The following is a 23,371-nucleotide window of genomic DNA, read 5'->3' as shown; positions in this document are numbered from 1 at the left end:
GCCCAACGACAGCACGAATGGGACTTTCTTTTCGTCGGTTGTGACAATGGATGAGACGTGGATGCCATTTTTCAATCCAGAAACAAAGTGCCAGTCAGCTCAATGGAAGCACACAGATTCACCGCCACCAAAAAAATTTCGGGTAACCGCCAGTGCTGAAAAAATGATGGTGTCCATGTTCTGGGACAGCGAGGGCGTAATCCTTACCCATTGCGTTCCAAAGGGCACTACGGTAACAGGTGCATCCTACGAAAATGTTTTGAAGAACAAATTCCTTCCTGCACTGCAACAAAAACGTCCGGGAAGGGCTGCGCGTGTGCTGTTTCACCGAGACAACGCACCCGCACATCGAGCTAACGTTACGCAACAGTTTCTTCGTGATAACAACTTTGAAGTGATTCCTCATGCTCCCTACTCACCTGACCCGGCTCCTAGTGACTTTTGACTTTTTCCAACAATGAAAGACACTCTCCATGGCCGCACATTCACCATCCGTGCTGCTGTTGCCTTGGTGATTTTCCAGTGGTCAAAACATACTCCTAAAGAAGCCTTCGCCGCTGCCATGGAATCATGGCGTCAGCGTTGTGAAAAATGTGTACGTCTGCAGGGCGATTACGTCGAGAAGTAACGCCAGTTTCATCGATTTCGGGTGAGAAGTTAATTAGAAAAAAATTGGAGGCCTTAGAACTTGAATGCACCTCGTATATCTCACCTTTAATTTCAGGCCACTTCCTAGACTTCCCATCTTTCATCATAACATCAACCTTTAACTCATCATTTTCAATTTTAGTAACATTACCAGGAAAATATGAATTGTCATATTTTACCACCACCCAGTCATCTACTTGTACATCTAGTGATTTTTCTGTTCTGTTAGTGTTTTCCTCTGCAGCTGATGAAGTGGTGTCTCCTACAACTTCATTATTATAGACTTCCAAGTGATAAATTTTAGAAATGTTCAAGAAAGGCTTGCAGTTCTTGATTAACCCTTTTAGTGCCAAATACGATCTGATCGTGATCCAGATTTTCGGCGAAAAATGCCAGTAACGATCTGATCGTGAAGCCTTTCTCATTCGCTAGGAAATACCAACAACTTTGCCTTCAAGCGGGAAAAAATGAATGAGAAAGGCATCACGATCAGATCGCTACTGGCATTTTTCGCCAAAAATCTGGATCACGATCAGATCGTATTTGGCACTAAAAGGGTTAAGGCCGAGAGATGTAGTTTTTTGCTTCTTTGGCTAAAGTCTTCTTCACCCATAAGAACTGCTGTCGCATTAGAAGAAGAATGCAACAATGCTTTTACAAATTCTGTTGCGTTGTTTACAATACATTTCCTGTTTTTCACACCAGACCTGTCTTGGCGTTTGACAGCCCCACCTATTCAACCCACTGGACCCTTCCCATGAGAAGTTGCAGAGTACTTCCATGTAATTCTTTTGGTATGACTCTTACTTAGAATTTTTATAGCCTTTGCGATATATCTGTTTTTAAACTGGGAAGCAGGACCATCTGACCAGATTGTAACTTCTCTAATATTTTTTGGTAGTTCTTCAAGAAGTCTATCAACATCGGGAATGACAGTGTTTTTTGTGTGGTCCAGATTACCAGATACCAACATGAAGGGTGAGAGTACCTGAATGCCAAATAATGGTAGTAAAAATACTAATTTGATTCTGCTGCCAATGTGCACTTTGAATTTCATCTTGACTTACACATGTAAAATTGTCAGAAAAATCGATTTGCATCATGGCAGTTAGCATCGCAGAAGGCAGTGATACCTTATCAATCTGGTAGTTCTCTTAAAGTAGCAGTGCTCTAAAAATTTAGGTCCCATGGTAAGAATGTGATCAGTAAGATTGTGTAATATTACTTCTTCCTATACTTTCAAAATTCTGCCATCACTCTCCTGCCACACATACCATTTTGCACCTTACTCTTGTACACCAGTACATAAACCAAGAAGTTTAACTGCCAATAAATCTTTACATTTCATGCACTTTCTCAACCAACAATTGGCTGTAGGCTCTGCACATATAAAAAATTCTGGCTAGTTACTGGTGTACTTAGGTATTACCTTTCTACTCTTTTACATTCACAACGTCTTTGTATCGAGGGGCCTGTCTGCTAATGTCATACCTTTCATAGAATTTGCTCACTGCACTTATTATTTCATCACTTATTTTTTGTTTAGAGATTCTTTCTACTTCTAAAGGTTCAACAGACGTATGATACAACGTTCTAATAACATATTTTTTTTTCTGGGTGATGCTGGAAGTATACATCTCACTTTTGATATGGCTTTTCCCAGTGAAGACCTATTTTTATACGGCAGAGAGGCAGAACTACTTGGTGTAACTGAAGTTGATTTCTTTAGCCGTTTCCTGTACTTGGCAACTATTTCTCGATAGCATTCTGTTTCCTGTCTGCAGAAATCCTTTCTTGTTCTCTTTTACTCAAACATTTTTCCTGTTCCTGCTTCTTTTTCCTGAATTTTTTCATAGTTCCCTTTTGTTTGATTTTATACTCTTCATAACTGCCTTCATCTTTCAATTTCTGCCTTCTCATCTTAAAGGCATTCTGCAAAAATTGGAAATTGTTGTAAAGTAGAAATAGCTATTCCCTACGGAATTTTATGTGTCATATGGAGATAAATATACATTAAATATGTGAAATATATTGTTAGTTGTGTTGCATATAATTAAGAACAAATCTGACTGCTTTAAATTATAACTAATCCTACAAAAATTATGGGAACTCACATTACATAAATAATGGTAACTCACGTTACATAAATTAAATATCCTATACCAGGAGAAGGCTTCCAGGAGGCAATTTATTTGAGATACTAAATTATCAGGTACACTTCTGTGAAGGACAGCATGGCATATAAGTTTCTATACATTAATGTATTTTGTGAAAATCTTAAAAACATTGGCATTTGGTAACTCATGTTACACATTTTGGGTTAGGTTATATAAATGTTTGTATATTTATCATCCTTAAATTGTTTGCTTCTAAAAATATACCAAAAAGAAGAAGAAGTTATGCACTTTAAAGTGATATATAAACCATAAAGAATTATTATAAATTTCATGATTTTTTACTACCATGAAATTGATCAAATCTTCTGCATGAACAAACTCAACAATATAGTCTTCAAAACAATGACTCCCACAAGTAAACGATAAGTTTTGGAGTGAAAAATCAGTCTTGCCAACAAAATTAAATGCCCAACCTACATATGTAATGGGGGAAAATATTCCCATCTGTGTGTGTGTGTTTGTGTGTGTGTGAGTGTGTGTGTTCGCGAGCGCGCACCTGTGTGCATGTGTATATACATATATGTATGCGCATGTGTGTGTGTGTGTGTGTGTGTGTTTGTGGTTGCAAGCCGAAAGTGTTTATACCATTCCGTTTCCTTAGATATGTCTCTGCTATATAATACACCTTCACTGATAGCTGTGTGCTGATAGCTGACAATGCTTTCTTTACCTTCTCACAGCAGGTTCATGGAATCTCTAAACCATTATTAGCAATTAAGTTAGCTGAAAATATATGGAAAAGCCAATTTTACAGTACCTTCATTCATTGGTTTAACCTTTAATCAAACCATCCTTATTTGGAATCAAGAGTTCTGTTATATTGCATGCAAACCACATCATTATGGAAAGTATCTAAACAATGGAGTTGTTGAAGTGTCTCCTGTATTTGGCATTCTTGCTCTGGGCACACAGCACAGAAATAGACTCACTCACATATGCAGTTTGTAACCAGACAGGGGACTGCTCAGGCCTTGTTTGGCATGATGTACAGATTATACTACCACTGTCTACTGTAGCGTTTACTTATTTGATGGCACTGCTGCTTCTGACAGTAACATAGCTATAAAGACATATTACTGTCTAAAAATAAGTGACAATGAGGAAGAAGTGACCGTGCTGTTGTAGGCGCTGCGGTCTGGAACCGCGAGACCGCTACGGTCGCAGGTTCGAATCCTGCCTCGGGCATGGATGTGTGTGATGTCCTTAGGTTAGTTAGGTTTAACTAGTTCTAAGTTCTAGGGGACTAATGACCTCAGAAGTTGAGTCCCATAGTGCTCAGAGGCATTTGAACCATTTTGAGGAAGAAGTATGTCACTCTCTACCTTCTTCAGAAAATTGTAGTATGCTGTGGAACGTATCTAGGGGAGTAGCAAAGCATTGGAAATACTCAATGCTGTAAATGATGACTTATCAAAATTTCTATATGATGTCAAGCACATCACTGTTACAATGTCAGCCCCATGTTCACGATTCACAGTAAGTATACAGGGAATGACACCTTACCACTGACAGAAGGACCTCTGCACACACCAGCAACAGAGCACGTGGCAGTCCCAGCTTTCACAAGCTTCTCCTGGCGTACCAACACAAGTGGTCAGCCTTGCATTAGTATTGATGATCGCACTGAAGGATAATAAATCTCATCGTTCCACAAGGGAAAACATGTAATTAGTAGTGCAATGTGTCAGTCAGCATAATGAAAAACTGGTGATGCTTTCACACCAACCCAGCTTGCATTAGCTACTGTGCAGGACAGTACTACAGGGTTGTGTGCTGCATAATTACTTCCATTTCCTTAGTACTCGATGCAATATTCCAGTAATTTCCATAGTAATTTTATTTTACATCCCAACTCGTACAGGCGCAATTTAATATAACCTTAAGGAACATCGACTGAATTATGCCAGGCTTCAAAGAGATGGGTATTGTTCTGAGTCAAGTTGTGTATGCATGATATTCAGAAAACAAGATTCTGTTTGCAGAGGAATAGTAGGGTGTAGGTGCTGACACCTCAAACATCCTGTGCCCTCACCACAAGACAACTAACCGACTTGATACTGGGCTTTTCCTCCACATTTCCTTCTCCTCTCTGTCCAGCTGTGGTCCAGATATTGTATTGTACTTTGATATGCTCCTTCCTACTACTCACAAATGGCCAACCTGTACTGGTTATCACACTGTACTGAAACCTGGAGATGCAGGCAACAAATCTCAAACCCCTTCCTCCACCACTCCCCAAATTCTTGCTTGAAATTCGCTATATCGTTTCTGAAGGCTGTTCACTGAATGCCACCACATTTCCTTCTACCTGAGCATTACTGTTGATCTTCCTTATTCCATCTATTGGAGCCACTCGTATGTCTCTAACAGCCTCAATATGAATGAGACATTTAGATCAAACTATTCTCTGTTATTAATTTTAATTTTAATAATCAAAACCTCAGTTGCACCGTTTACCTAGAATTTACCTGGATTTCAGTCATGATAACCCAGCCTTCTTCAGAATAACGGTAACTACCGTTTGTCCATTAATATTTATACAGTTGCTGACAGGGCCGCGAAATGTTGAAGATATTTATATTCTCTGTTACAAACCTGCCATTGCTGGTCCCAAGCCCAGGGCCCAATCTCGCAAGTCATGGGGAAGGAGGAGGGGGAGGAGTAACAACCTCATAAAAAAAAAAAACTGAGTCCATTTGGCTCCGGATGGTAGCACCCAGTTAGGGCGAAGCCCGGCCAACGGCCTCGAAGGCAGAAGAGGAAGGTCGCTTCCCAACGGCGGAGAGAGTGGGAGAGCCACTGAAACATATCAGGTGGTGGCTGTACTCCATGTTAGGGGCGGCTACCAAAGGTGTCTGTCTCCCCATGTCAGGGGCGGCCTGAACACATCTTCTGAGGCTAACAACTTCAGTCGTATAACTGGATGGACATGAGCCGTCCCACCAAAAAAAATTTTTTTAGCTCATGGAATGGGTCGCACTGTGAAATTGAGATTACCCCAGTGGTACAATCCCCCGTTGACCAAGGTCGACGCAAGCAGGCATTCGGATTCTGGGGGACATGTCAGAAAGTGCATAAGGGAAGAGTCGGAGCTCCCAAGAACCTCAAAGAAGATTAAAACTAAAAAGACTTTCAGAATTGGAACCATAAATGTACAGACAATGATTAAGACTGGTAAACTTAAACAGGTAATAGATGAGATGAAAGAGAGAAGCATTGGAATATTAGTGATAGAAGAAACAAGATACACTGACGAAGATACAGTGGAGCCAGAAGGCTTCATAATACTGAAGGGCAAACCAGGAGTTAAAGTGGGAAAGGAAAGACTTGCACCTAGATGCTTTGGTACAGGGTTCATAGTAGACAAGAGATACGAGGATGGCATAACTGAAATGAAGAGCAGGTCAGAAAGGATACCAACACTGACATTTCAAGCAGGGAACAAAAAGTATACAATAATAAAGGGGCATGCACCTGCAAATGACAAGAACAGGAAAGACAAGAAATTTGCAGATAGTTTCCAGGAAGAGCTAGATGATACATTGAAAAACATACCATAGAGACATGTAAAGATACTCGTAGGAGATTATAATCCACAGATCAGAAGAGAGAAGCAACATAAACGAGTACTGGGCGAGTACCCTGCACACCAGCAGACAAACAAAAATGGAGAAAGACTAACTGAACTGTGTCGAGAACACAAAATGAGATTGATGACAACACACTTCAGGGCCAAACCGTGTAAGAAAAGGACATGGGCAAACAAATGCGCTCGCCTTGGGGAATTCCAAATTGACCACATAGCGATCAGCTGGACAAATTCTGTCATGAACACAAAGGTCAGGAAGAACACAAGAATAGAATCGGATCACTATCTTACAGAAGTTAAGTGGCTTTGGATTCCAAACAGGTACAGACTGCCACAGACGAATAGAAGAACAGAAAACATAAAGGTAGAGAGAGACAAATTAAGACACAATCGATCCAGATATGAGGAAGGAATTGAATCATTCAATGAATGGGACGACATGAACAGAAATATGGTGAAACAGGCAGAACCATGGGTAAAGGAAGAAAAGAAACGGAAGCAATGGTGGTGGAACAAGGACTGTGAGGAAGCGGTAGAGACTAGCAGGAAGTTTTCTTAGGAGCAAGACAGGAAGCAGTCCAAACAATAAGATGGATCAGAAGACAGAAGATGAAGCAGGAACTGGACGAGATTGAGACCAACTTTAGGAAAAACAACAGCAGACACTTTTTCAGGAAATTCGAAATGAGTCTGGTTGGATACAAGGGCAGAGAACTGTTTATAAGAGATGAGAAAGGGGAGCTGGCTGTTAGAGCGAAGGAGAACTGTCGGATTTTTGCAGAGTACTTTCATGACCTGCTGAACTGTGAACCACCTAAAGAAGAGCTGGAACTGGGGACTGACACAGAAGAGAGAGAGCTATGCCCCCCAATCAGGGATGAAGTCGCACATGCCATAAACGATCTAAACAGTAATAAGGCAGTAATAAGGCAACTGGTGAAGATGGTATAGCAGCCGAGATGATAAAGTGGGGAGGCAACAAAGCAATACACAACATGACCAACATAATTCACCAGACCTGGAGAACAAAGAAGTTGCCAGAAGGATGGAAGAATGCAATTGTAGTACCAATACATAAGAAGGGGGACAAGAGAGATGCAAACAACTACTGAATAATATCGCTACTAGAGGTCGGATACAAGGTGCTATTGCTCAAGAAAGTAGAAGAACAGGTTGAAAGTACAGTTGGCGACTAGCAAGCGGTATTTTGGAAGGGAAGAGGTTGTATAGAACAGTTATTTATCCTGAAGCAACTGACAGAACTTAAAAAACAAAAAGACAGTAATAACCTTCGTGGACTTCACAAAGGCATATGACTCCATCGACAGACACTCTTGTTAGGATCCTGAAGAACAGAGGACTTGATGGAACTACACAAGAAATCATAAAAGAAATTCTGACAGACACAAAAGCAATGGTGAGATTCAGAGGAGCACTGTCGGAAGAATTTGAGATCAAGACTGTTGTCAAACGGAGATGGATTGTCACCATTGTTGTTCAGTATAGCACTGTACGAAGTGATCAGGCAGTGGAGAGCAATAAACGAGGAAAAGGGTATACGAAAGACCCATGTGGGGGACAAAAAGGACAACAGGGCTCAAGTGGATTGCCTAGCCTATGCAGATGACATAGCAGTAGTAACTGCGACAGAAGAAGACACAAAGACACAACTCGACAACTTAAGTAAGGTAGCCAGGACGGTGGGACTGAGGATCGCCTATAACAAGACAAAGACATTAAATACCACTGCAGACTGGGAAACACCAGGAGCCACTGTGCAAATGATGGACAAATTTAAATACCTGGGAGAATTTATAACAGGAAGGAACAGGAGCAAGGAGGGAATAACAGAGAAAATAAAGAAGATGAGGTCAGCCTTCTGCATGAAGAGAGAGATATACAGTAAAAAGAATATAGCCACAGAGGCAAAGATAAGTCACTACAAGGCAACAGTGAGGAATGCAGTATTATATGCTGCTGAGACGATGACACTAGGAAGAAATGGGGCAGAATAACTAGAGAAAGAAGAGAGAAAAATACTGAGAAAAATACTAGGTTCCAAAAGAGGTGGAGAGAGGTGGATGCATAGACATAGGGAAGAATTGTACCGAAACATGAGGACAATATCCCAGGAAATCAGACTCAAAAGGGCTAGGTTTGCTGGACCTGTGGTTAGGATGAGTATGGACAGAATGATAGAGAGAGAGTGTGGGAAACAACAGGGATGACAAGGGGAAAGACAGGCACCAAGTGGGTTGTTGAACTTCGGAAGGACAGGTAGGAATTGGGGATCAAGGTCGAAGGAAAGGAAAATTGAAGGAACAAATATACACCGACCAATATGCCGGAGATCAGTGACAGAGAAGAATACAGGAAAAGATTACAGTGTCACCAGTGGAGCCGACAGGAGAAACAGACACTGAAGACCTCGGAAGAAGAGCGAGAGAGAGGAAGAGAAAGAATGAAGAGGTTCTGGGAGAAGAAGAGGAAAATGCAGTCCACGAAGGGCTACCCATGGTCCTACAGAAGCCGTAACACAAGAAGAAGAAGAAGAAGATTCTCTGTTACACATTGGTTCACAGATACATACTAGTCTATTACCTTCACTTGACAAATATTAGAGTATATATGTTAATACAGTCTTTGAGATAAAACTGCTTACACTACTGCCATTTGTCATTTTAGTTGTAACTTGTACTGGAAACTCCTCACTCCAGTCTCTCTTTTTTAAAATGTAATTTAACATGAAAATTCACCACTGCTGTGTTTTCAAAAATATGTGTATGGCAGTAGTGGCCATGAGACTCCATCTGTGATGTTCAACCACCTGGCGCAGTCTTGTTATGTGACACCAGTTTTGTGATTTTCATGGTGATGAAATGGTGAAGAGGCCAGCATACACACCCAGTCTTGAGCGGAGAAAATCTCCAGGAAAGTCCCTGAGAAATGAGCCTGGAGCCTCGTGATCGAGAGTCAGCAATGCTGATGACAGACCACCAGCTTCTGACGCTAGTTTTCTTATAGTTCTACCTGCTTTACACAAAAGTAAATGCTGAAATTACTCCTCATAACTTTTTTAGGCTACTTCTTACAATTCCTGACCGTCATGTTCTTCATTTACTCGTGCTTCACGCACTATTATGGAGTAGTTGAACATCTGCTAGTCATGGTGTCAATTTATCATACAACTTCTCATTTACATTTTGTGTATGACCGTGAAACACTTCATGTTGTTTCTATAGTAAGTTGATATCCCAACTTACCACATTAAGGTTGCTCTCTCTCTCTCTCTCTCTCTCTCTCTCTGTGTGTGTGTTTATATACCTATTATGTATGTCAATCTCTTTATACACATTTCCTTCAGTGATTATTATTCATCTTGCACAGACTATAGGTTACAAATCTCCTCAAAGGCAAACATGACAGTGATCAAGGTTTTAATTACGTTTGTGATCGAATCATTATTTCATGAGTCTTTACAGAAGTGCAGTTTGTTCACTGTTTAAGCATCTTAGAGCCCACTACCTAACACATGACTGCAAACGCTCTCAACTCCACCTAATGATTATATATGTGTGCAATTGCTGCTGTAGTGACGTATTAGAACTGTTCTGTACAATAATTCTCATGTTGGACCAGCAATATTGTTGACTCATGCATGTACCATAAATTGTGCTTTATTTGTAATAACTTGTTGTTTGCCATGCTACCCTATGTTTACAGGTAATGAAGAGAAGTATTGCAGAAACTGATTAATTCAATGTTAAGTCGTTCATATTAACTAACAAACTGTTCTTGTTAGCAGTGTGTCTTCTGTTATTTTAGTAGACTATACCTCAGCTGTTCTGCCTATAGTAAACACCCCCTAACTCCAATGTGAGTTCACTCACCCATGTAGTGTCTCTCTGTGCAGCGTGACAGCGACTACAGAGAGCGAGCCCACCACCAGCACTCAGCCCCACAGCGACCAAGGGCAGACACCTATCACAGCTGTGTTCCACACTGCTCCCCACCAGAATCTTCCACTTGATGACACGACTGTCTCTCTCATGCGGTGAGTTGTGTTCCTACACATTCACAGTTTGCACACTCATAGTGCCACTTAATTGGAAATTAACCAAGTACTATGTAAAAGAATGTCATATTTCCATTTTTTAATACAGCAGGATTAACACGTGTGAGTGTTTAACTGTGGGTGCATAAGATAGACTGACTAACTTCTCTGGACTCACAGAGAGAGTTATGTTCATTCCAGGATAAGTGCCATAAACCATTTCTTTTCCCAAAGAATGTGTGTATATTCATAAAACACTGTGAGGATAAGCTTGCAAAAATGCAGATATTTTTAAATGTAAGATGACAAAGCAATGTTCATACCAAAAAACATGTTCTATGGTATTAAAGAATATGTATATATTGTTTTGGATGAGATGTTTCATTCTGTAATACATACTAATATCGAAATTAGTAAAGGTGCACACAGAATCAGATGGAAAGCAAACGAGAAAACAGTCTCAGGATGAGATATACGGCTTAAGAACAGAAGATCTATGCAGAACAAAAACATCAGGGTAAAGACTGAAGAAAACTTGTAGTATGCAACCACAACAGATTATCTTCAACCGAAAAAAGTGATGAAGTAATGAGACAAGGAAGTAAAGTAGTTGGAGGAGAACTAAACCGAATTACAAAAATTATTAAAAGGCGAGTGAAGAAGTCCATAAAGGTCGTAAGGAAATCAGATTAGGAAGCAAATTCGTGTTGCGAATGAGTATGTACAAACGCTTGTAATAAGAGGCAGAAATGAAAATTGTAATAGGACGGCCGGAGCGGGTGACGTGGTCGGGGTTCTAGGGCGTGGCTGGGTAGAAGAAGGTGGCTGTTTTTAGCACTCTTCCTCTTTATTGTTGGTTCTTCCAATACATTTTCCGCTAGCTCAGCCCCACCGCTCGTGTCGTGCTGGAGATGTGCTGATGTGCGCAGCCTGGGGAACGGGGGTGCCGCGCTCGGTCAGCGGCTGCACAGGCGGTAGGAAGTTAGCAGCATGAGGCCTGGCCCAGCTCGCCTACTGCAGACACTGCGGCTCGTGACGACGCCGGTGCAGCAGCGGGCAGCGCCCTCCGCCAGCCGGTCCTCGGCGACGGCGTCACTGATGACGACGACGTAACAGCGACCGAACGCCGAGTCGGTCAAACCGATGCCGACGCCCACCTCTGATGCCCTTAAATAGTGCAGACCACTGCTGAATCTGCCAGTTACACCGTGGCATGTTTATTAGAAGGTTCTCGATGAGTTGGCTAATGCAACCGCGCCACAAGCGGCCCGCACCTGCGTAATTCTGCTAATGCTGCGTTCTTGCTGTTGATGGCTGCCGCGCACGTACACACATACCGACATACACAAATACCGACACTCATTGCAAAACTGTGTCATCTGCATAATGCCCCAGCCAGTCTTTGTCCACCGTCTGCCGTGAGGCTGGCGCATTGTCCACTGAAACACACAAAATCACAATTTCTCACCATATTTCCTAAAAACAACCCCTTGTCCTCTACAATTCCTCCCTCGTTCGAAAAGAATTCGCCCCCGAATTCAACCAAAAAGTCAAAACAACTACAGTTCACTATTTACACTGTGTTCATTCACTTCTATCCTCAGTCTAATCTTTGTTCATAAACATTGCTCAGTGTCCTACTGCAGTGCCTCACAACTGTTCAGTGATTTTGTTTGGACCCTTAGGTTAAAGGTTGGAAGGGGTGGGATTTGGGCTACCTTCCTCTTGAGCCGATAGTACATTAATCCTACGACAAAGACAAAAAACAGGTGGCGGTGGTTGATGATCCAGTAACTAGTAAGCATTGCTTATGCTCAATACGGTACTCATGCACTCATTGAAAAAGATGTTCCATAGTTATATGTCCTTCCTGAGCTGCTAGCATCCAGTCCAAAGAGGCGAGCAAAGTCGGGTCTAATGTGCTATTCAAAAGAGTGAGATTTTCTTTCGTGTCGAATTGCACCGGTTGGTCGGGTACATAGACCAATGTGCGTGTTATGTTCATGATTGTAGCTCCAGTAATCACGGCTGGTAAACAAATAGTTGGCCCTAAAATGTCACACTGTGTGCCGTTAATTAACAGTCCCTACCCCTGCAATTCTATTCTTTGCGTACTCCCTTGCTTACCCTCCTCGTAACAAACGCAAATAACGACTGTGTTTTCCATTACTGAAAATACCCAACGTGGACCCACTTGCTGAAAGAACTGCACCGTGCCTGCTATAATTTCCTTAGGGCACTCCGCGACTGGATCTTGAGAGCGGAATACTCAAAAGGTTTGGGAACAGTGTGTAACAATTTCGCAGGGCATATGGTAACTGGACCTGTTCGACAACGCAGCAAGTCTTCTGCAGTGAGAAATGCATGAGCTTGTCTGTTACGTGCCACTGCCAGTATTTCCAGTACAGTTAATTGTACGAATTTCTGCAAAATTTCCCACTTCACTGGATACATATGCAAGGCGTAACATTCAAATTTACAATCCTTACGTGTTAATAGTATTATGATATGAATTCTCAGCAGGGTACCCGTCCGCATACTGGTAACAGTGGCCATTTTGTAGTACAGAGATAAGTGTTCATCTGGTAATGTTGTCAGCAGCTCCAGGGATGCGGGCAATTCTGATTGAACTTTCCGTAATCCTTCCCGAAGTTGTTCCGAAGGTAACAGTACCGGGGTTAAGTGCCCACGCATTACGTGCAACAAAGCCTCCTGTACTTCTGTGGCTTCTATGGGTGCTTCCGTAATACTGTCAGCAAGAAAACGGAGCAGCTTAGCTATTATCAGCTGTGAATCGATGTTATCCAACCGGTACTTGATTATACCCAAGTCATGATTGGTTGTAACGGCTGTGGCCGTAATGTGGGACATCAAGGTCGCGGCCAAAGCTCGCAATTGGCGCGTATTATTAACTACATCTTTCTCCAAACTTTCTAATTGGGTTGTGTGAAGATCTAGCATTCCCTGGTTGCTATTCACATTATACTGTACCTGCCATAGCGTTTCATTAATACCTTTAATATCTTCTGCATCAGCGGTCCCAAAAACAGTTTTTAGGATATGACCACCTGCGTCTAACCATCCTCTTTTCCTACAGACATGCGGGATTAATCCTGCAGATCCCGCAACTTAGCTTGTAAGCGTGCAAAAGCTGATCGTAGTAGCTGATATTCCACCTGTTTGTCATTAAACCTTGACTGATTACCCACAATGGAATGAAGTTCATTAAATGTATCCTCTAATTTACAGATTTTGTCTTCAACCGCCCAAATATTACAGGCCACCCTTAAGGTTCACTGTTGTCCGGACATAATTACATCCACTTGTCATGAGAACAACACACCACTTGATGTAGGACGTATCTTCAAGGCTTCAGCTAAGTTGCAGGAGCAAAACAGAATAACTATGCTGAGAAATAGTGCACACCTTCCCTCTTCCCTCTTCAGCGCAACCCATGACGCTGGAACTGCTGGTCTTACCAGAACGTCATGCCTCCTGAGAAACAGAAGAAAAACAACTCACATTAGCTCTTACTTTTTACGCATGGCCTAAGAGAATAATAGCATGTCTGATCACTTCCACAATTAACTTGGTTCTCTTGTTTATCTACTCCTTACTTATTCTATTTCTTAGATTCATCTTTCTCTCCACTTGAAGTTACTGCAGACAAAGAAGGAAATTCCTCAAAATTCCCCTTGAAAGGCCTAATTCGGCTCACATACACAATAGTAGGGCGAGTTGGAAGCTGTAATTGTACATTCACTGGCGATGTCATCTCTATCACCTGGAAAGGACCTTGATAACGGGATACAAATTTTTTCGTTTTGCCTTTTGGCACATACGGATTAGTCATCATCACCCATTGTCCTACATGATATTTGGGTGAACTTTGTCCTGTCTCTCTAACGCTTTGTGTTCATTTTTTTCACCTGCCGCCAGATTGTTTTCAACTTTGTGGATAAATCCTTAACAGCCGAAATATCAGTTCCTGGTGGGGTCTTGAGCAATTCAAACGGAGATGGCACCTTTTGACCAAACAGTACTTCATACGGAGACAATCCTGTACTTTCATGCACTTTTGAGTTATACGCCACTGTTACAAACGCCAATAGGGTATCCCAATTGTTGTGTTGTACGATGAACACTCTCGGTCCGACCATTAGCCTGCGGGGGTAACACACTCGTTCTCAATTTCTTTACATGCAACAACTTGCATAACTGTCTCATCAAATCGGACATAAAGTTTGTCCCTTGATCTGTAATTATAATTTCAGGTGTTCCGAATTTCAGTACCCATTGTTGTACTATGGCGTGAGCCACTGTTTTGGCTTGCTGGTCCAGAATAGCTGTCGGAGACACATAGCGCGAAAAATGATCTATTATTGTTAACACATAGCTATTACCCACTGGTGTTTGCACAAGCAGTCCCAACACGTCGAAGCCAAGTAATTGAAAAGGTCTATCCACTTCCGGTAGTCGTTGCAACACAATTTTCTGATGACTCAATTCCGCCTGTTGAGCACGCGGAATGCAATTCTTTACGTACTGCTCGACATCTTGCCTACGCGTTGACCACCAATAATTTTGTGCTACCCTCCTTTCCGTTGCTCTTCGACCCGAATGACCAGAAAACATTGAACCATGTGCTTGCCTTTAAATTTAACTTCACAATGTTTCTGGTACGACTATGCGTGGACTGTTCCTAGTTTTACGGTACAATATCCCTTCTTCCACAACAAACTGTCGCTGTGAGGTAAATCATTGACAATCTGTGTTGACGGTTTGTGCTTCCTCCCATTCGTTCTCATTTATTCCTGTGCATTCCATGGCGCATACTTTACGACTCAGACAATCCGCGTTTCTGTGCGATTTACCCGGTCAATGAATCACCTCAAAATCATACTCACTAAGCCGCAAACCCCACTTAGTTAATCTACTCGTTGGGTCTTTAAGCCCTAACAACCACTTAAGTGCTGCATGGTGAGTAATCATCGTTGTCCATACGAATAACAACGGAAATAGGTTATTCCGAAAATTAATGCCAATAACCCCTTCTCAGTTGTTGAGTATTTTTTTTCTGCATTGTTTAGCTGTCTGGAAGCATATGCTATCAGGTGTTCCTGCCCATCTACTTTCTGAGATAATAGAATACCCAAAGCAAAATTGCTAGTGTGACAAGATAATATAAACTGTTTACTAAAATCTGGAAAAGCCAAAACCGGACTAGTTGTTAACAATTTTTTTTAACTTTTGAAAAGCCTCTTTGCATGCTGCTGACCAGTGAAATTTTGCTCCCTTCTTAAACAACTGCATGAGGGGCCTTTGCAATTTCCGCAAATTTTCGAATATACCTCCTCTAAAAAATGGCGAGACCTAAATAAAACTGCAACTGTTACTTTTGTAGGTGTTGGAAAATTCATTACCGCCTCTACAAGTTTTGGATCCGTGTGGACACCCTCCTGTCCTATAATATGACCTAAATAACGGACTTCTTGCAACAAAAAATGACATTTTTCCATATGAAGAGTTAACCGTGCTGCTTTCAGAGGATCGAAAAGCTGGCCGTTAGTTGCCGAGCGGTTCTAGGTGCTTCAGTCTGAAACCGTGCGACCTCTACGGTCGCAGGTTCGAATCCTGCCTGAGGCATGGATGTGTGTGATGTCCTTAGGTTAGTTAGGTTGGTTCTAGGTGCTTCAGTCTGGAACCGCGCAACCTCTACGGTCACAGGTTCGAATCCTGCCTCAGGCATGGATGTATGTGATGTCCTTAGGTTAGTTAGGTTTAAGTAGTTCTAAGTTCTAGGGGACTGATGACCTGAGATGTTAAGTCCCATGGTGCTCAGAGCCATTTGAACGAACGAAAACTTCACGCAAATGGCGCACATGTTCTTCCAAGTCCTTTGAGAAAACAATTATGCCGTCCAAATATACCATACACTGATTAGGTTTCAGCCCTCGTAACACGCTATCTAGTAACCGTTGGAAGGTTGCTGGAGCATTTTCCAGTCCGAAAGGCATTTGCCGATACTGAAAATGACCTGTAGGTGTTAAAAAAGCTATCTTTGGTCGGCCTTCCGCAGCGACCTCGAACTGGTGGTACCTGCTTCGAAGAGCCAAGGTCGTGAAGTACCGACACTGACCAAAATTATCCAGAGTTTCAGCGATATTAGGCATTGGGTATGCATCCGATATAGTTTTTTGATTCAGGAAACGATAATCACAACGAAAACGATACGCCTTGCCCCCATCAGGTGATTTTTTACCCACTATTACGACAGGAGCGGACCAGGGACTACTACTGGTTTCTATTATCCCATCCCTAAGCTGTTGATTAATAAATTCTTCCATGACAGGCTGTAAACTTTTTGGAACACGATATGGACGTTTATACACCGGTGCTTCATTCCCAGTGGGGATGTAATGCTGAACTAATGGTGTGGCAGACAGTGGACCATGAGAATTAAATAACTCTTTATATTCCGTCAAAAGGTTCTCCATGACTTCTCTGTCTTGCCCTTCTAAATATGCTACTTTAAGCCCCAGTGCAGACCGATTGACAGACTCCCCCAGCATTGTGTAATCGGCTGCGAAATCCTTATCCAGTTCATCTTCCCCTATTATATCCAGATTCGCTATTATGGTATCCCATGCTAACTGCACCTCTTCAAGGCCAAAATTATCAATAGACAGGCACAACCTTTTTTCCTTCTATCTCTCGCACGTAGGACATGCTACGGCGCGTAAAACACTTCATTTTATCCAGCAGCTCATTCTCAGGCAAAGGTTCAACGACACACAACGAATTTACCAGCACCCTAGGTCCAACATCTGCCCATATTGTTTTCCCTGTACCCTTCGGTATAGTATCCCACGAGTTAACCCCAAGGGACCTTGTACGCAGTGTAGGTGGCCCACCTGACGTCTGGGCGGTTCCGTGCAGCAGTAATGGTTTTTCGGCTGCAGAACCTAGGCGAAATTGTATTCCGTCCAGTTCTACTGTACGCCAGTCCAGGTTAACTTTTGCGTGATGCACAACCAGGAAATCCAATCCGAGTATGCCATCATAGCTGCTGCCAACAACTGGAAGAACTTCTACTTTCACCTGGAAGTTCCTCATTTCCACTCAGAAGTTTAACACCGCTGATCCGAGTGACTTCACCTGTCCCCCACACATGCCACTTAACGTCCAGCGTGATGGTTTTAATTCTACTTTACCGAGTACATTTCTACTCCCCACGGATATCTAAGACCCAGTATCCAATAAAAATTTGCACGGTGTGCCCCTCACCGAGCCGTTCAGAAAAAAGTCTGCCACTGATTCTGCACTAGCATTAATCCTTACTGGGGGTGTTGCACAGTGGACACACCACCCCTTGCCCCGTTTAACTCAGGGGGGTGAGGCCCACCTTGCGGTTTCCTATCATGTTTCTGCCAGGACCCATTGCAATTACGCTCCCGACGACCCCAACGTCTGCATTTCCTGCACTGCACTTTCTTGCAATTGCATCTAATGTGTCCCATCAGACCACATCTGAAACATTTTACTTCTACATTAAACACTGCTTTCCTGTCCTGCGTCTTTGTTACTGCTTCAACTTCCTCTAACGCCACAGCGCTTCCGACTGCCTCATTGAGAGTCTTAGGGAATTCCTTCCTAATCTTGCGGGAGGTTTTGGGTTGTATTCCCAACAAAAGTGCGTCTAGTGCCCTCTGCTGAGCTTCCTGCAGAATGGCTTCATTAACCGTATCAGAATCCGTTAGCTCATAGGTATTAACATTAATTTTTCGAATTCGATCTATAAAAGATTCTATTGATTCCCCATTCCTTTGATACATTTTATTCAATTGTTCCCGATAATATCTAGACGTATTTTTCACTGATACCTTTCGAGCAACCCTTTTTTGAATACTTCAAACGTCTGAGCATCCCTTACTTCTTTATGGCATGTAATGTATGCTCTAGCATCCCCAGTTACTTTCAACTTAGCCATATGCAAAAGTGTTGCTGCACCCCAATTTCCCAATTTAGCGGCCATGCTAAGGTTCTCAAAAAAAAAAAAATCATAACATCCTCCCCAGCTTTTCCCAAGAAAGGGGTGACCAAAGACGCAGCATTAGTGTAGGGAATTACTGCATTAACAGGAAACCGTTCCTTGTTCACTTCTCTAGGCTGAGCAAGCTCTATGTCTAATTCTGACACTCGCTCAAGTAGCTGCTGAATAGCCACCTCAGCTGACACAGACTGCTCCATCACTACCAGCTATCTTATCAAGACTACAGTAAGCCCAGGAAGAAGAACAGGAAGGGAAGACGGACTATGCTACAGGTTCAGACAAACCAGCAAACGAAAAATTGGTACTTACTTGTCGTGTTGCAGGAGTTGCTGATCCATTGTTGCCCTTCTCAGGTGCCACATATCCTCGTCGATTACCAGCCACAATTTCCTCCAAATCTAGGGAGCAGACCACTACTGTCACCAATTGTAACAGGAGTGTGTGATGCGCAGGTTGCCCAACTGACACCACTTGTAATAGGATGACCGGAGCGGGTGACGTGGTCAGAGTTGTAGGGCGTGGATGGGTAGAACAAGGTGGCTGTTTTTAGCACTCTTCCGCTTTATTATTGGTTCTTCCAATACATTTTTCGGTAGCTCAGCCCCACCGCTCGTGTCGTGCTGGAGACGTGCTGATGTACGCACTTCGGGGAACGTGACACCATGCTCGGTCAGTGATTGCGCAGGCGGTAGGAGGTTAGCAGCACGAGGCCCAGCCTAGCTCGGCTACTGCAGACACTGCGGCTCGTGACAACGCCGGGAGTCGCCGGTGCAGCAGCGGGCAACGCCCTCCGCCAGCCGGTCCTCAGCGACGGCGTCACTGATGACGATGACATAACAGCGACCGAATGGCCAATCGGTCAAACCGATGCAGACGCCCAACTCCGATGCCCTTAAATAGTGCAGACCACTGCTGAATCCGCCGGTTATGCGGCGCCATGTTTATTAGAATGTTCTCAATGAGTTGGCTAATGCAACCGCATCACATGCGGTCCACGCCTGCGTATATTTGCTAATGCTGCATTCTGGCTGTTGATGGCTGCCGTGCACGTACACACATACCGACACTCGTTGCAAGACTGTGTCACCTGCATAACGTGCAAGCCGGCCTCCATCCGCTGTCTGCCGTGAGGCTGGAGCATAGTGCACTGAAACACACTAAATCACAAATTCGCACCGTATTGCCTAAAAACAACCCCTTGTCCTCTATAAAATGTAGGGGGGCGGGGGGATGAGCGAATAATTTGTCCTGCGCTGTGTAGCGGATGGTTATGGGGATGAATAAAGGATGTTATGTAAAACAACCCAGCCATGAAAGACTATAAAATAATTACTTCCAATATAAACTATACATAGCAATGAGTAAAAAAAATAAAAAGAAAACCTCTGGAAGACAATGCAGCAAAATGAGAGATAATTTTCTTACAAGAAGTGCAGTGCAATAAACGAAACTAAATTCCCTGTTGTGACACAATATGTAATGTTGGCGATGTGGCTGCAACGGAAGGTTCCATCTTTTAAAACTGCAAATACTTTACAGTTGACCCAGTTTTTAAATAGACCTTCCATTTTCTCGTCTCTACTCTGCTTACATGTGACTACTTTTTATACTGCATGTCACAGCCGCATGTAAGCAGAGTAGAGATGAATGTGAGAAAACGTGGCTCTAATGGAAGGTCTATTTAGATATTGAGTCAACTACAAAGTATTTGCAGTTTTAAAATACGTTATATATATTGACATGTAATATAGAAAGTAGTAGCATATAAGCAGAGTAAAGACGAATGTGAAATTTTCGAGTTACAATTCGGCCCATAAAATAAGGAAATCCATTGACAAAACACAGTTATGGCCTGTTGCTTGGGAACAAAGGCCTTGGAAACAGCAAAGCAAGGTCATCTGTTCACATGCTACTGTTGTGCACATCCATCGTAAATGATTCAAGGATGGTGAAGCCACATGTAAGCGACAAAATGTTGGACATCATAAAGTATGGAGCTGAAGGACTGCCCATCCCGCCCATCTGGTTCCTCCCACCCCTCCCACACCCCCCTGTAAATTAGGATAGGGTGTGATTTATGGTAGAGCTGATGAGAAAACACATCACGCCTAACTATGCAGTTTGGCATTGAAGGATTGCACCAGCACCCTTCCCCTATATATCAGGATAGGCTGTCATCAATGGTAGGTCTGATGACAGAGTACAGTGCTGGTGGAAATACAAGTGTTTTGGAACACACTGTTCTGCACACAGTGTTCAGCACCTTCAATAATAGAAGCAGTCGCATGGGTCATAGAAATTGGACCATTAGCCAGTGTATTTGTGTTTCTTGGTTGGATGAATCGCGTTTCTTGTTCCACCAGGTCAATGATTGTGCTTAGATACACCCAGACTGCACTAACCATACTCCATGCCTCAAACGTAGCTCTGTAGGGGCAGCATTATACTGTCAATGACATACAACTGAGCTTCTATGGGTCCTGTAACAGTAAATAAATCTGCTGTAACAGATTTCATTCTTTGAAATGAATTGTGACAGATTGTGTCAACTGAATTGGTTGCAGGATGGTATGTAGGAATTTTTAATCGAAAGTGAATGAAAACTTGGGTACTGGTACACATCTGTACCTTAAACGCTGACTTTGAGACTATTTTGTATGATAGAAGGGAAGTTTCTAGATTTTTAACTTGTCACTGCAAAGATGTGTATCCTAAACTACTATGATATTTTTCTTCATATGGTGTCTGTGTTTACAGTAAAGAATAAGAAACATGATGTTTTGTGCAGGCACCTTCCTGAAGAGGAGAAGGGCAGGAGGCTGATCCAGGCAGCTAAGGAGGGAGCAGTACAGACGTTGCGGTCGCTGCTGGCCGCAGGGGCGGACGTGAGGGCGACAGACAAAGACAGCAACACAGCCCTGCACTGGGCAGCAGCCATGGGGAACACAGAGGTGGTGAGGTGTCTAGTGGAGGGCGGAGCAGAAGTGGGTGCGAGGAACGACTGGCAGAACACGCCTCTGCACTCAGCTGCAAAGAATGACCGCGCAGATGTGGTGCGGCTGCTGGTGGCGTCTGCCGCCGACCCCAACGCCAAACATGAGGCTGGTTGGACGCCACTACATTGGGCGGCAGCGGGTGACCACCAAGAGGCGGCGGTTGCACTGCTGGAAGCGGGAGCTGACAAGGGGGCGAGAGATGACAGCGGGGCTACCCCTCGTCATCTCGCCAGGCAGAACAACCACCATCAACTGGCACAGTTGCTGAACTGAAGCTTGAAGTTCTACAACTGTCTAGAGTAAAACTAATAAAGGTTCACCACATTCTCTCATAATTCATTTGTACCCATTATTATATATTGCATGTAACTACTCCATTAATAGCCGGCCGGGGTGGCTAAGTGGTTCTAGGCGCTACGGTCTGGAATCGCGTGACCGCTGTGGTCACAGGTTCGAATCCTACCACGGGCATGGATGAGTGTGATGTCCTTAGGTTAGTTAGGTTTCGGTAGTAGGGGACTGATGACCTTAGAAGTTATGTCCCATAGTGCTCAGAGCCATTTGAACATTTACTCCGTTAATACCACATTAAGAGTGAGAATGAGAGATGTCTTTCATGAAATGTGAGCGTCCGTAAAAATTGATGATCGGATTTTGGATGGAGAATCTTTTTCTTTTCCCTTATACTCGCCACTGCCATGCTGTAATATGTGAGTTCATTAATGTTAGAACAAGAAACGGGATTTTTGAAATTATGACTTGACATGATGGGGAAGGGAATGGATTCCATCAAATTTCTCCATTCAAAGAAGTATTGACATTTCGAGTGTTCATACAGTGGGAGCAGGAAGACGATGGAGAGTACCTGAGGATGAGCATTTACTGCCTTTTCAGCTCTCTTTTCTCGACTGTAAGAACAAGTATGAAAACAAGAGAAAATTATCTTTAGGAATCCTTAAGGGATGGGGGATTAATTTTCATCAAATGTCAGCACTGAAAGGATGGTTAATGGTTCAAATGGGACTTAATATCTGAGGTCATCAGTCCCCTAGAACTTAGAACTACTTAAACCTAACTACCCTAAGGACATGACACACATCCATGCCCGAGGCAGGATTGGAACCTGCGATCGCGCGGTTCCGGACTGAAGCGCCTAGAACCGCTCGGCCACCACGGCCGGCAAAGGATGGTAACATGGATGCAATTGCAGCTGTAATAAGCTCCAAATATGCACTACATTCCCATGTTTATATCAATGAAACAAGTAAAACTAGAAGAGAAAAGAGCAGAACTAATGGCTAGTTGCATCACAGGTGAAGGACACAACGCCCAGAATGTAGTAGACAACAGCTGCAGAGATTCTAATCATAACAACTGATTCCAAAGCACTGATGTCTCCCCTGGCTTGCCTGCATTTATAATGTTCTAACACTGTTATAGAAGACTGCGATATGGCAACATCTCTACCTAGCACTCTCCTCAAAATCATTTCTAAAAAATAGAGAAAATTCATAATAGTCGTCACACACACATTTAGATATTGGTCTTAATAATCGTTCTGTTCCGCTGATCGAGAGTTAGAGTGATAATTTGGTCAGTAGAAACGTTCTTATGTCCAGTAAGCGGAAAGACAGCCAATTAAAATGGTTATAGCTGGCATATACTACCAATGAGTCTTATAACTCAATCAAAGTAACTCAACAAACACCTGTATCAGACTGTGAAATAACTAAGACGATCATACTCAATATCAAATTATACCAGGAGCACTCATTGGAGCACATCTTACAGATCTCATGGTCACAGATTCTTTGAGAGCTTTAAACCTCAGAGAGCTGTCTTAGTCGTCACTTA

The 23,371-nt window shown here is 42.9% G+C and overlaps 1 protein-coding gene across 1 annotated transcript in view; it reads left to right on the top strand.

Annotated features, from left to right (window-relative positions):
- Positions 1 to 21,850, top strand: part of LOC124720251 (ankyrin repeat and protein kinase domain-containing protein 1-like) — a 105,538-nt gene extending 83,688 nt beyond the window's left edge. Inside the window, exons 3-4 of the mRNA XM_047245570.1 lie at positions 10,328 to 10,468; positions 21,310 to 21,850. Of these exons, the coding sequence (XP_047101526.1) occupies positions 10,328 to 10,468; positions 21,310 to 21,790 (622 nt within the window). The 3' untranslated portion in view covers positions 21,791 to 21,850. The remainder of the gene's footprint in view (positions 1 to 10,327; positions 10,469 to 21,309) is intronic.
- Positions 21,851 to 23,371: the final 1,521 nt, after the last annotated feature.

Source organism: Schistocerca piceifrons, chromosome 11 (assembly GCF_021461385.2).
Source record: "Schistocerca piceifrons isolate TAMUIC-IGC-003096 chromosome 11, iqSchPice1.1, whole genome shotgun sequence".
Taxonomy (NCBI): Eukaryota; Metazoa; Arthropoda; class Insecta; order Orthoptera; family Acrididae; genus Schistocerca; species Schistocerca piceifrons.
Note: the sequence above shows the minus strand (reverse complement) of the source record. Positions and strands in the feature narration are given on the sequence as shown.